The sequence below is a fragment of the Taudactylus pleione genome, unplaced genomic scaffold (assembly GCF_031769625.1).
Source record: "Taudactylus pleione unplaced genomic scaffold, aTauple2 ptg000216l, whole genome shotgun sequence".
Lineage (NCBI taxonomy): Eukaryota > Metazoa > Chordata > Amphibia > Anura > Myobatrachidae > Taudactylus > Taudactylus pleione.
Genome location: NW_028284618.1, coordinates 2766731 through 2780414, shown reverse-complemented (window position 1 = coordinate 2780414; position 13684 = coordinate 2766731). Strand labels below are relative to the sequence as shown.

The window sequence follows — 13684 nt, the reverse complement described above, 5'->3', positions numbered from 1 at the left end:
TGCAAAGTACCGTTAGCGGAGGGGGAGGGTAGCGCGGAGGGCCTTTGCCGGCAGTGTTTGTCCATGGCGCGGCCTATTACGGTTACAGCACCGGTACAGGAGCCGCCCTGGGCTTGTTTCGCTCAGGCGTTAACAGCTTTAGTGGGCCAGTTAGCTCCGCAGCCCGCGTTTACTCCGATGGGTTTGTCCCAGCAGTCTGTGGTGTCGTCACCCATGCAGGGGTTCCCACGACAATTGGTGGTACCCCACAGTCTCCCTATTTCCCCGCTCCCGGGTTCTCAGGAGCCAGCGTGGGTTAACTCCCTGACGAGTTCTGTACAGCACTTGTCGGATGTGTTGCAAGGGGAGTCTGTGATGCGGCCTCATAAAAGGCCGGTGGCGTCTCTGTCCGCTCCTTATGAGGATGACGAAGGGACGTCTGATGATGGGGAGATTCTGGATCCTTACGATCAGGAACCTTTCCATACTAAGGACGCTGATGCTAAGTCCAAAGTATATATTCCTGGACTTATTCGGGCGGTCCGCACAGCCTTGGTGATTGAGGACGAAGTTCCCCCAGCGGCTAAATCTAAGTATGCCTTTTTCAAAGATGTGAAGGGCGATGCCACAGTCTTTCCTCTTTCGGGTCAGTTGGTGGACCATTTAGAGGAGGCGTGGAAACAACCTGGCAAAAGATACCAGCCGCAGAGACGCCTGGCGGTGGCTTATCCGTTCGCGGATAATTATTTTGCTAAGTGTGAATCCCCTCCACAGGTGGATTCTCACGTGACCCGTCTTGTCCGTAGTGCCACATTGCCGATGCCATCCATGTCCTCCCTTAAGGATGCTACGGACCGCAAGGTAGAAATCTGCCTGAAGTCTGCTTATTCCCTTGCAGGGGGGGCAGCACGGCCGGCTATGGCCATTTGCTGGGTTGCCAGAGCGATGGAGCGCTGGGCGGATTCATTAGAGGCTTCTTTTGAATCCGACTGTCCGGCCGAACAGGCGGAGTTGATTGGCAATCTCCGTGATTCGGCCACCTACATCAACGAGGCGGCTCTAGACATTAGTACTCTGGTGTCTAGAATTTCTTCAGCAGCGGTAGCTGCTCGTCGCACCTTGTGGCTGCGATCCTGGAAGGCGGACGCAGATCCAAGAAAGGTCTGGAAGCGTTGCCGTTTACCGGAGAAGTTCTCTTCGGTCCGGATCTGGATAAGATTGTGGCCACGCTGGCGGCAGCCAAATCTGCTTGTCTCCCGTCGGCCGCTGCTCCTTCTGGTTCTGGACCATCGTCCTTTCGGTCATCTAGGGCCCAGGGCAGGCCCAAACCACAGTCGTTTCCTCGACAGGCTGGCCCTAAGAAATCGGTCAAGCCCCGGAAACAGGCATGGAGTACCAGACGTCCGGCCCCCAAGCCAGATGACAAGCCTGCGGCCTGACGGTCCGGGTCTCCCCTTGGGGGATCCCAGGGTGGGAGGCCGCCTGCTGCAGTTCTCCCGGTGTTGGTCGTTCACTACGACAGACACTTGGGTTCTGGAGGTGGTCTCTCATGGGTACGCCCTCTCCTTCCGGCACAGACCCCCGGCTCGATTCTTCACCACGGGTCTACCATCAGACCGGAACAAGGCTACGGAGCTGCGGAAGGTATTGCACACTATGCTCCAGGCTGGAGTTATAGTGCCTGTTCCATTCTCCCAGAGGGGCCAGGGTTTCTATTCAAATCTTTTTTTGGTACAGAAACCCAATGGGTCATATCGTCCGATTCTCAACCTCAAAGCACTCAACAAGTCTTTGCGGGTCCCGAAGTTTCGGATGGAGACCCTACGGTCCATCATTCTGGCGCTGGAACCTGGGGACTACATGGTGTCATTGAACTTACAGGACGCTATGGCGGTCATGGCGGCTTCTCTGCGGCTGCAAGGAGTCCGCATGTTGCCGTACTTGGACGACCTGTTATTGGTGGCAGGATCTCCAGAGCTCCTGTTACACCACTTGGACCTGACCATTGCACTGCTGCAATGGCACGGCTGGCTAATCAACTGGCAGAAGTCCACTCTAATCCCGTCTCGGAGGATTCTTCATCTTGGAGCCTTATTGGACTCGGGACAGCAAAGGATCTTCGTGACGGAGGACAAGATCTCTGCTTTACAGTCAAGGGTGCGCAGTTGTCTGCACAGCCGCCGGGTGTCCTTACACTCGGCGATGAGGTTACTGGGCTCCATGGTGTCGGTGTTCGACATGGTGGAATACGCCCAGTTTCACTCCAGACCTCTGCAGCACCTGATCCTGTCCAAGTGGAACGGGCTGCCTCAGTCTCTGAAGTTCCAGACGATTGTGCTCACCCCGGAGGTTCGCCTGTCCCTTGCGTGGTGGTTAAAGACGACCCACCTCAACAAGGGACGTCCGTTCTGGGTTCCAAATTGGGTCCTGTTGACAACGGACGCCAGTCTTCGGGGCTGGGGAGCAGTTTCGGGTCCACACTTGTTCCAGGGCAGGTGGACACCGACAGAAGCGGAGCTTCCAATAAATATCTTGGAACTCCGTGCGGTCTTCAATGCTCTCCTGCAGGCACAGCGGTTTCTCCAGGGTCACCCGGTGCAGGTCCAGTCGGACAATGCTACCACCGTGGCCTACATAAACAGGCAAGGAGGAACTCGCAGTCGGGCGGCTCTCGTAGAGGTCTCTCGGATCCTGGTTTGGGCGGAGCACAATCTTCCGGCCATATCAGCGGTCTTCATCCCGGGAGTGCTAAATTGGGAGGCAGACTTTCTAAGTCGCCAGGACGTTCATCCAGGGGAATGGTCCCTGCACCCGGACGTTTTTCAACTACTGGTGGACAGGTGGGGTCTTCCAGAAATCGACCTCATGGCGTCCCGGCACAACAACAAGTTGCCGGTGTACGGGTCTCGCACAAGAGACGAAGGGGCGTCTCTGGTGGATGCTCTGTCCGTCCGGTGGACGTTCAGGTTCGCATACCTGTTCCCTCCGGTCTCCCTTCTTCCACGGGTAATCCGGAAATTCAAACAGGAAGGAGGGATGCTCCTGTTGATAGCTCCCGCGTGGCCCAGACGGCACTGGTTCTCAGACCTTCAGGGTCTGTCCGTGGACAGTCCTCTGCGGTTGCCGCTACGACCGGACCTTCTGTCTCAGGGTCCTTGTCTTCACCCGGACCTGACTCGGCTGTCTTTGGCGGCGTGGCTGTTGAGACGGCCATGCTGAGGTCCTGGGGGTTTTCCAGCTCTGTGGTGCGTACCATGTTACGAGCTCGGAAACCGTCTTCCGCGAGGATATACCATCGCGTGTGGCATATGTTCTTCCAGTGGTGTCGACCGAGAGGTTATGCACCGCGGGAGTTTCGTCTGTCTCGGATTCTCGCCTTCCTGCAAGCGGGACTAGATCATGGGCTTCGCCTTGCTTCTTTGAAGGTACAGGTTTCGGCCCTATCTGTCTGGTTTCACCGTAGGATTGCTACAATCCCGGATGTGCGCACCTTTATGCAAGGTGTTCTCCGTATTCAGCCGCCCTTTGTTCCACCTGTGGCGCCTTGGGATTTGGCTGTGGTCCTGAGGGCTCTCCAAGGACCGCCGTTTGAACCACTGGGCTCAGTGGATATAAAATGGCTAACAGCTAAGACTGTTTTCCTTCTGGCCGTTGCTTCAGCCAGACGTGTTTCTGAGTTAGGGGCTCTTTCTTGTAGACCCCCTTTTTTGGTTTTTCATGGGAACAGGGCAGTGCTCCGCACTCGGCCCAAGTTTCTTCCCAAAGTTGTTTCCCAGTTTCATGTTAACGAGGAAATAGTTGTTCCGGCCTTTAACTCACCGGGTCTTTCCGTGGGTGAGGCCTCTTTGGATGTTGTGCGGGCCTTAAGGACTTATGTTGACCGCACTTCTTTGTTTAGGAAGTCGGACGCTTTGTTGTCCTCTATGGCTTCTGTAAAATGGGTTGGCCTGCTTCAAAGCAAACTTTGGCAGCCTGGATCCGTATGGCTATTTCTGAAGCTTATCTTCATGAAGGCCTACCGGTCCCTCCTTCTCTAAAGGCTCATTCCACTAGGTCTGTGGGTCCTTCGTGGGCAGCTCGACGTGGTGCCTCGGCAGTTCAGATCTGCAAGGCTGCTACGTGGTCTTCTGTCCATACCTTCGTGAGGTATTACAGGTTTGACACCTTCGCCTCTCAGGATGCTTCCTTCGGGCGGCGGATTCTCCTTTCTGCACAGGAGCGTCCCCACCCTTAAAGGATACTGCTTTGGGACATCCCCAAGGTATCCTGTGGATACCCTATGGACACTGAAGTAGAAAATATGAGATATGGTAAGAACTTACCCTTGTTATCTCTATTTCTACGAAGTCCATAGGGTTCCACAGGACTCCCGCCCTGTCGCACCTGTGCTGCAGATGGGCTTTGCTCTGGTCACCGGTTTTCCGTCTCCCTCTGGTGAGAATGTGATTCTTGTATGTGTCCAGATCTTTGTTCTCTCTCTTCCTTCTCCTCCTCCGGCCTATGGCTTGGTAACTAACTGAGGTGCCTTGGCCCGGGGGCGGGGTATAGGAGGGGGACCTAGTGCATCCTGGGAGGCTGAAAGCTTAACTCTTTGGTGCCCTGCGACTGACGTCACACCTATACCCCAAGGTATCCTGTGGAACCCTATGGACTTCGTAGAAATAGAGATAACAAGGGTAAGTTCTTACCATATCTCATATTATACTGTAGTTTGAGTCATAAGCTGGTTTATGCCTATATAGCTCAGAAACATCAACACCTGCAGACACATCATTTCCAATAGTGCCCTATCAAGAGTTTGAACCCCACACACAGGAAATGGGTCAGGCAGGAGGCAGTGAAACAAATGTTTCAAAGGTGGTCTGGGGTTGAGAATACGCCCTTTGCCCTGCAGAAAATATTTGATTTGAAGATAGTGCCATATCTCAGAATCTGGCAAAAGCCATGTAGCTGAAAGTCACCAAATGCAGACACTCCCAAAGAACTAACCAGCTGGCCCACACATGATATCCCTGCCATGTCCATGAATTTAACGTAGAGGGAGTGGTACCTGGATTAAAGTCAGGGTTGTCAAACAATCGCGTCATAGGAGAGACTACGGAAGAGACACAGGGTCACCTCCTGAGAGGGGGATGCAACAAAGCAGTGTTGGGTCTGTAGCTGGGTGAGTAATAGTAGGCATCTTAGTCAGCCAGGGGAGAAATCGTATAGGGACAGGAAGCTTATGTTCTTCACTCAGACCCATTCTTCATTTGTCTCCAGTCTTGTCCACTCCTTAATCCATCATAATATACCCGCTTCATAGTGTGCATGAAAATGGAGAAGTTGGAGCCTCCTAAGTGCCGGCATCGAAAAAGTATATCATGTCAGAAGCGGACTCGGAGACCTCCCCTACACGAAATCCCAGACTGGCAGTGGACATCAGTAAACCATTGCTTAGGTAGAGATAATGCTGGAGAAGGTAGATATAATGCTGGACCTCCCCAACCAGGAACAGGTCTGAGCTCTGTATCTCCATCCTATTCTGAGTCATACAGAACTTAACCAGTTCTGTCTAAATTGGGCGTTTTGGGATGGCAACTAGGCGACAATAATGTGATCGCAGGGATCCACCATGTCTTTTGGGAGTGTTGTGAGTGTGCATTGAAAACTCTGTGTGAATCTGAGACGTGTGTATGGGGAAAGGAAGCCTGTTGTTGACAGCTCTATTGCACCTGACATGGGGCTGGTGCAAGTGCCAATACTAAGGACAGTTGCATAGACTGGTGTAAAATCAGTGGCAGGCACAGGCTTCTGCTTGCAGGCGCACAAACCCAGCAATAGGCTTCCTCAGCTGCCACCAACTACAGCCACTCTGCATGGGGCTCAGAGGCAGTTCCATAGTAAGCAGTGTGACGCTCCTGACACTCACTGGTTCATTCTGTCAATGCTGCTGGCAGCAAAACAATAACTGATGTGCTGCCTGTTATGTGTTCTAATACACAGTGTACAAATGCAATGTTAAGCTAATACACATGAGTGTTTGCAAAGCACCTACAGTATACTCCTATATATCACCTGGCACTGTGTGCCCCAGGACCCATAGTAGCTCTGTGATATCACTATGCTGTGTGTCCATTATTCTGCATTGGGGTTTCCATGAACTTCTTCTGAGATTGTTTGGTCATATTACTGCAGGAGTCATGATCTTTTTCTCCTAGTAGCAATACAGTAGATGACTGTTATGAAGCGTCTACTGTAACATTGGCGAGTTGCAAGAGAGATATATCACAGATACCTCCCAACATGTGATATTGGGATAAATAAGTCTCAACACCGATCCACCCAAGCCCTGCCCCGATCCACCCAGACACACTAACTGTTAGGCAAAAGTCTTCCCCTTATAAGCTCCACGAATGGAGACTGTCCCACCACAGCTGAAACAATTGGGAGGTATGAATAATATGCCCTTCCCACTCTCCTGTCATCATATATGCTAGTCCGCCTTCCAGTGGGGTCAACATTCTAGCTGCCCCCACTGGAAGAGGACAGCCAGGTCGACACAACAGGAGGCAGTGTGGCGCGGCATAGGAGGGTGGTGCTGGGGGGTGTTGGCAAGATCATAGCAGAGCCCCCACTATTCATTGCCGATATTAACAGCATTGTCAAGCAATGTGTGGCAATGATGACGTGTTTCAGCTATGTGTTTCAGACGTGTCATTGGCCGCCTGGACACCCACTTTATTTGAGGAAGTGGGCGGTGCCATGTGGACGGAGGGGGGGTGCATTACAGGATACTTTTATGCCTCTCCGGAAGGCTGAGAGCAGCACCCGATTTTCAGGAGCCCTCCGGGCAGTTCGAGGAGGGTATGCAAGTCTGGGGAGATGTATCAAACTTTCTAAAGAGGTCAAGTGGTGAAGTTGCCCAGTCAGATTCTAACTATTATTTATCTAGCACATTCTGTAAAATGATAGCTAAAATCTGATTGGTTGCTATGGGAAACACCTCCACTCCATCCTCTTTAGAAGGTTTTGATAACTCTCCTCCTTTGATGTATATGAGACCAGCTAAATAAGTTAAATACAGCTGCCAGATAGTTCAGATTCTATGGTAGCAGCAGTGTAAATCTGCTTTAAAAACACTAGAAAAGCCTTGGAGGGACACAGCGCCCCCCTCTCCCCCAATATGACACAACCATGCACATTTTTTGGGCTACTGCCACGATTCGGGAGAATATATGAATCGAGGGAACAAATAACATAAACTATAACTCAATTAGAAAGTTATTCTCATTCAACTGATCCCACATATATATTGCATTAGTAACTATAACTATTGAGGTCCCACCATTTAAGGAAAAGCAATTGATACAAGCAAAAGCATTGAACTATATGTGGGTATTTGTCAGAGTAGGACAAGTATATCATGTATGCTATATACACTGCATATAAGATTTCTACTGTATATGCATCATCCTTGCCTACTCTCTTGAAATATCCGGGAAACTACTGAGTTCCTGGCAGCTCTCCTGCACTTTAAGTGGGTGGCGGAGGTGCCTTGTCACCTTTTTATAGCTCCACCCCCTGCTCCATGGTGCCACGTGATGGGGTGGGGCCATACAGAAGCTTATCACATTGCCACGCCCCTGCACTTGTCACTTGGATCTCCCTTCCCAGGCTCATCTGGAGGGGAGTTACCACATGCAGACAAGCATGATGTGTATATTTAAAATAGAAGTATTTTGGAGAAAGACAAGGCTGTAATTCCCCCTAACAAAAATCACGTAATTACCCCTGCTTTTATACTGTCCTCTTCTCCCAATCTTGCCTGTATTCCATAATACAGGCAGGAAACTCCTGAATATGGGGGAGGTCTCCCAGGACAGTAGACAGCCCTCCCGAAAGAGGTGGGTGAGACAGGGCCATGATGAACCAGATCACTGAATTCTGTTGTCATGGCGATTTGCGGCATTAAGTCATGGGGTGGTTAAGTTTTATCATTTGCAAGGTCATGTCCCCCGAACCTCATGCCTCCCAGCTCCTGGAGTGCACCCCATAAAGTAGATAAGTATGCTGTATTCTGAGCACTGCTTGCACATGGTGAAAGGGGATGGGGGGGCAGATTAGTGCTTAAAGCACTTGGCAGGATGCTGCTACCCTACAGGAAACACTTTTGTTATTTAACTTATTTGAACACCCTGGGCCAAACTTAATTAGAACAAAGTACTGCCTGTGGGTTTTGCCAGTGCTAAGAGTGCTGTTGCAGGGAAGCAATCAGGAAGCCGACTGCCTATATACCGGCAGCCGGCTTCCCGACTGTCTTATCCCGGCAAGGGTGAAATGCCGGGCGTCTAGATGTAGACGCCCGCATTTCCCCGACGCTGGGAGACCGGCATCACGATCGTAGTGATGCCCGGTGCCGTGAGCGGACAGCCGCGGGAGGGAGGGTTAGGTTTAGGGCTCCCGGGGAGGACTTAGGGTTAGGCACCCCCCCGGGAGGGTTAGGCCAGGGGGAGGGAGGGTTAGGCACCCCCGGGGGGGACTTAGGGTTAGGCACCCCCCAAGGGGGACTTAGGTTTAGATAGCGGGGAAGGGGGAGGTTAGGGTTAGGCACTTAGAGGGGGGATTAGGGTTAGGCACTTGGGGGGGAAGTTAGGGTTAGGCACCCCTAAGGAGGGTTAGGGTTCTCAGGTTAGGTTAGTGGATACCTATCCACGATCGGGATTTCCAGCGCTGTCGGGCTTCCACTGCATTGCACTCTGCTCCTGTCGGGCTGCCGCTGACGGGAATCAGCGGCAGCCCGATGGGTATTTCATACCCATTCCCTTTTGCATACCCCCAACTGTCCAGAGTTGGTATGATAGGTACTGTATGCTACTACAGCTTTGGTCCTAGCACCTTTATACTGTAGGTAGGCTTACCATACTGTCCCTTTAAATTGGGCCACTCAGGAATTACACAGGTTCTGGGGCTGACTAAAAGCAGGTGAAATGCAGGCTTTATGTCAGCCAGCCACAGAACCTGTGTGATTCACTTGTCCCAGTTTAAAGGGATAGTATGATAAGCATATGTATTGGTAATAGTGAAACTCCCCGTTATCATTCAGCAAGTTTATGCATGTGGTGCCCCAGCAACAGGCACAACTGCAGGCCCCAGTTAGTGACAGAACAGTGCTGACATCACATTTTACTAAGGGACAATGAACTTTATGCTGCAAGTGATATTCCTGCAACCTCCATAGTTTGGTCTCATCACTATATAGTTAAACTGTGTGTTCTAATGTATTAAAGTAATGTTTTCCTTTAGAGGGTTAATGCTGGCACACCGTCAGTGAGCGGAAAACGTAAGTGAGTCAAGTAATAAGGTCGCTGAGCTGGGCCGCCTGCAGGTTCATGTGAAGCACAGTACAGGGAAGGAAAAATCAGGGTGTTCCTGTAATCCAATGAATGCAGAATGACTTAGACAGTATGTTGAGGCTCTGTAGCAATGGTCAGTGATTGGGTTATATCTGTAACCAGGGATGGGGTTGACAGGTTGTATTTAAGTGTGGTTTATTTTTGTTTTAATGAGGAATAATTGCAATATATAACTGCAGCGACAGAATGTGATCTCCCACCTGCAGAATATCTGAGGACAGGAATATTGGTTACATTTCCAATGCTGATAATAACGGTCTGGGATAATGCAGTGCAGTGTAAAGCCTGGGCTGCCTAGTAGCAATCCTGTCACGCTGCATCGATAAGGACACTATGCTCTCTGTAAACACGTCTGTGATCAGAGGATTCATTTTATGTGGAAGACAAATTGTGTCTAGATCCCAGACACAAGCTGTTCCTCTCTCAGCGTATAGCTCAGCGGAGGCTGAGGGCTTGGTGACTTGTTGTCGGTCGGAGTCCTGGACTAATGTCTCTGAGGTAAAGGTGAGCCAGACAGGAATCCGGTGCTGATGGCATTCTGCTATCCTCTTCATGCAGTGCTGCGGACTGGGACATCGCCGGCGAGTACGGGTTTCCTATGTAAGTTCCACACTTACCCATGACTCTCATAATATTCAATTTTTTCATTCATCCAAGAATGGAACTGAGTTAAGATATTGAGTGCATGTGTACATATTTTACATGCACCTCACATGCATGTGAATTGCATGTAAAATATGTATGTGCACATACAATGTATATGGATGCACACATGTACAGGTAAATATAATTATATATAAGAATGTGTAAATATATATATAATTCAGTTTTGCTTGTTTCATCTTTTAACCTGACACAAACACACACACACACAATATTTTATTGGCTGCAATACTGACAGCAGAGGAATTAGCACGTTACCCATGCCTTCCGCAGACAATGTATGTGTTACTCAATTTTCTGAATATCTGATGGTTTGCTGACCTGTAGCTTACATGGGCTGAAGCAGTAATGAAGAGATGTCAAGTTGTCATTGCTGCAGAGTGCATCCTCACTGGACTCTGCAGATGCGAATGTCTCCTAGCAACAGCCCTCCCATGCATTAGTCTCCTGTACATGCTAGGCTCATACATATGTAGATACTTCACAGGCTCTGACTGAGAGGCACTACCTGAATGTGTATGACCCTGCGTGCTCACAGAGCCTGTTTGCCTGGATATATGTATACTTATTATAATTAGACTGAGCTTGAGGTTGTTGTGGTTGGTAATTGAAGTTAAGCTTGGGAAAGTTAATGGATAGCTTGATACGTGACGTTGTAGCTGTATTCCTTGTGTCTGCCATGGGAACATCATAAACACTGTGATAGGGCTTGTATTGAGGAATTAAAATGTTACTAATTATGAGTAGTTACGATGCAGTAAAATTATATTCTGATCATATTCAGTGGACAGATGATGATGTGATATATATAGGCCTATTCATCATCACTTCATTTTTACAAAAGCAGGTGAAAATTAACATTTTCACCTGCAATTGTAAAAATTAAGTGTTCGGGCCATTCATCAAGAAGGTAAAGCAGATATCTCAGATATCTCCTGCTTACCTTCCTGTGGCGGAATGGCCCGTTGTCCCCATACACTAGTATCACAGATATCTCCTGCTTACCTTCCTGTGGCGGAATGGCCCGTTGTCCCCATACACTAGTATCACAGATATCTCCTGCTTACCTTCCTGTGGCGGAATGGCCCGTTGTCCCCATACACTAGTATCACAGATATCTCCTGCTTACCTTCCTGTGGCGGAATGGCCCGTTGTCCCCATATACTAGTATCACAGATATCTCCTGCTTACCTTCCTGTGGCGGAATGGCCCGTTGTCCCCATACACTAGTATCACAGATATCTCCTGCTTACCTTCCTGTGGCGGAATGGCCCGTTGTCCCCATACACTAGTATCACAGATATCTCCTGCTTACCTTCCTCTGGCGGAATGGCCCGTTGTCCCCATACACTAGTATCACAGATATCTCCTGCTTACCTTCCTGTGGCGGAATGGCCTGCTGTCCCCATACACTAGTATCACAGATATCTCCTACTTACCTTCCTCTGGCGGAATGGCCCGTTGTCCCCATACACTAGTATCACAGATATCTCCTGCTTACCTTCCTGTGGCGGAATGGCCCGTTGTCCCCATATACTAGTATCACAGATATCTCCTGCTTACCTTCCTGTGGCGGAATGGCCCGATGTCCCCATACACCAGTATAACAGATATCTCCTACTTACCTTCCTGTGACGGAATGGCCCGCTGTCCCCATACACTAGTATCACAGATATCTCCTGCTTACCTTCCTGTGGCGGAATGGCCCGTTGTCCCCATACACTAGTATCACAGATATCTCCTGCTTACCTTCCTCTGGCGGAATGGCCCGTTGTCCCCATACACTAGTATCACAGATATCTCCTGCTTACCTTCCTCTGGCGGAATGGCCCGTTGTCCCCATACACTAGTATCACAGATATCTCCTGCTTACCTTCCTGTGGCGGAATGGCCTGCTGTCCCCATACACTAGTATCACAGATATCTCCTACTTACTTTCCTCTGGCGGAATGGCCCGTTGTCCCCATACACTAGTATCACAGATATCTCCTGCTTACCTTCCTCTGGCGGAATGGCCCGTTGTCCCCATACACTAGTATCACAGATATCTCCTGCTTACCTTCCTGTGGCGGAATGGCCCGTTGTCCCCATACACTAGTATCACAGATATCTCCTGCTTACCTTCCTCTGGCGGAATGGCCCGTTGTCCCCATACACTAGTATCACAGATATCTCCTGCTTACCTTCCTCTGGCGGAATGGCCCGTTGTCCCCATACACTAGTATCACAGATATCTCCTGCTTACCTTCCTGTGGCGGAATGGCCTGCTGTCCCCATACACTAGTATCACAGATATCTCCTACTTACTTTCCTCTGGCGGAATGGCCCGTTGTCCCCATACACTAGTATCACAGATATCTCCTGCTTACCTTCCTCTGGCGGAATGGCCCGTTGTCCCCATACACTAGTATCACAGATATCTCCTGCTTACCTTCCTGTGGCGGAATGGCCCGTTGTCCCCATATACTAGTATCACAGATATCTCCTGCTTACCTTCCTGTGGCGGAATGGCCCGATGTCCCCATACACCAGTATAACAGATATCTCCTACTTACCTTCCTGTGACGGAATGGCCCGCTGTCCCCATACACTAGTATCACAGATATCTCCTGCTTACCTTCCTGTGGCGGAATGGCCCGATGTCCCCATACACCAGTATAACAGATATCTCCTACTTACCTTCCTGTGACGGAATGGCCCGCTGTCCCCATACACTAGTATCACAGATATCTCCTGCTTACCTTCCTGTGGCGGAATGGCCCGTTGTCCCCATACACTAGTATCACAGATATCTCCTGCTTACCTTCCTCTGGCGGAATGGCCCGTTGTCCCCATACACTAGTATCACAGATATCTCCTGCTTACCTTCCTCTGGCGGAATGGCCCGTTGTCCCCATACACTAGTATCACAGATATCTCCTGCTTACCTTCCTGTGGCGGAATGGCCTGCTGTCCCCATACACTAGTATCACAGATATCTCCTACTTACCTTCCTCTGGCGGAATGGCCCGTTGTCCCCATACACTAGTATCACAGATATCTCCTGCTTACCTTCCTGTGGCGGAATGGCCCGTTGTCCCCATATACTAGTATCACAGATATCTCCTGCTTACCTTCCTGTGGCGGAATGGCCCGATGTCCCCATACACCAGTATAACAGATATCTCCTACTTACCTTCCTGTGACGGAATGGCCCGCTGTCCCCATACACTAGTATCACAGATATCTCCTGCTTACCTTCCTGTGGCGGAATGGCCCGTTGTCCCCATACACTAGTATCACAGATATCTCCTGCTTACCTTCCTCTGGCGGAATGGCCCGTTGTCCCCATACACTAGTATCACAGATATCTCCTGCTTACCTTCCTCTGGCGGAATGGCCCGTTGTCCCCATACACTAGTATCACAGATATCTCCTGCTTACCTTCCTGTGGCGGAATGGCCTGCTGTCCCCATACACTAGTATCACAGATATCTCCTACTTACTTTCCTCTGGCGGAATGGCCCGTTGTCCCCATACACTAGTATCACAGATATCTCCTGCTTACCTTCCTCTGGCGGAATGGCCCGTTGTCCCCATACACTAGTATCACAGATATCTCCTGCTTACCTTCCTCTGGCGGAATGGCCCGTTGTCCCCATACACTA

At 50.1% G+C, this 13684-nt stretch overlaps 1 protein-coding gene across 3 annotated transcripts in view; it reads left to right on the top strand.

The window, feature by feature from the left end:
* The window catches only part of CACNB2 (calcium voltage-gated channel auxiliary subunit beta 2), a 355422-nt gene that overhangs the window by 126445 nt on the left and 215293 nt on the right, over positions 1–13684 (top strand). Inside the window, exon 1 of one of the 3 annotated variants that reach the window (XM_088478599.1) lies at positions 9889–9974. The exons of the other annotated variants lie outside the window; for them this stretch is intronic. Coding sequence (XP_088334725.1) covers positions 9927–9974 — 48 coding nt within the window. The 5' untranslated portion in view covers positions 9889–9926. Of the gene's footprint in view, positions 1–9888; positions 9975–13684 lie in introns of those variants that run through there. 3 annotated transcript variants of the gene reach the window in all.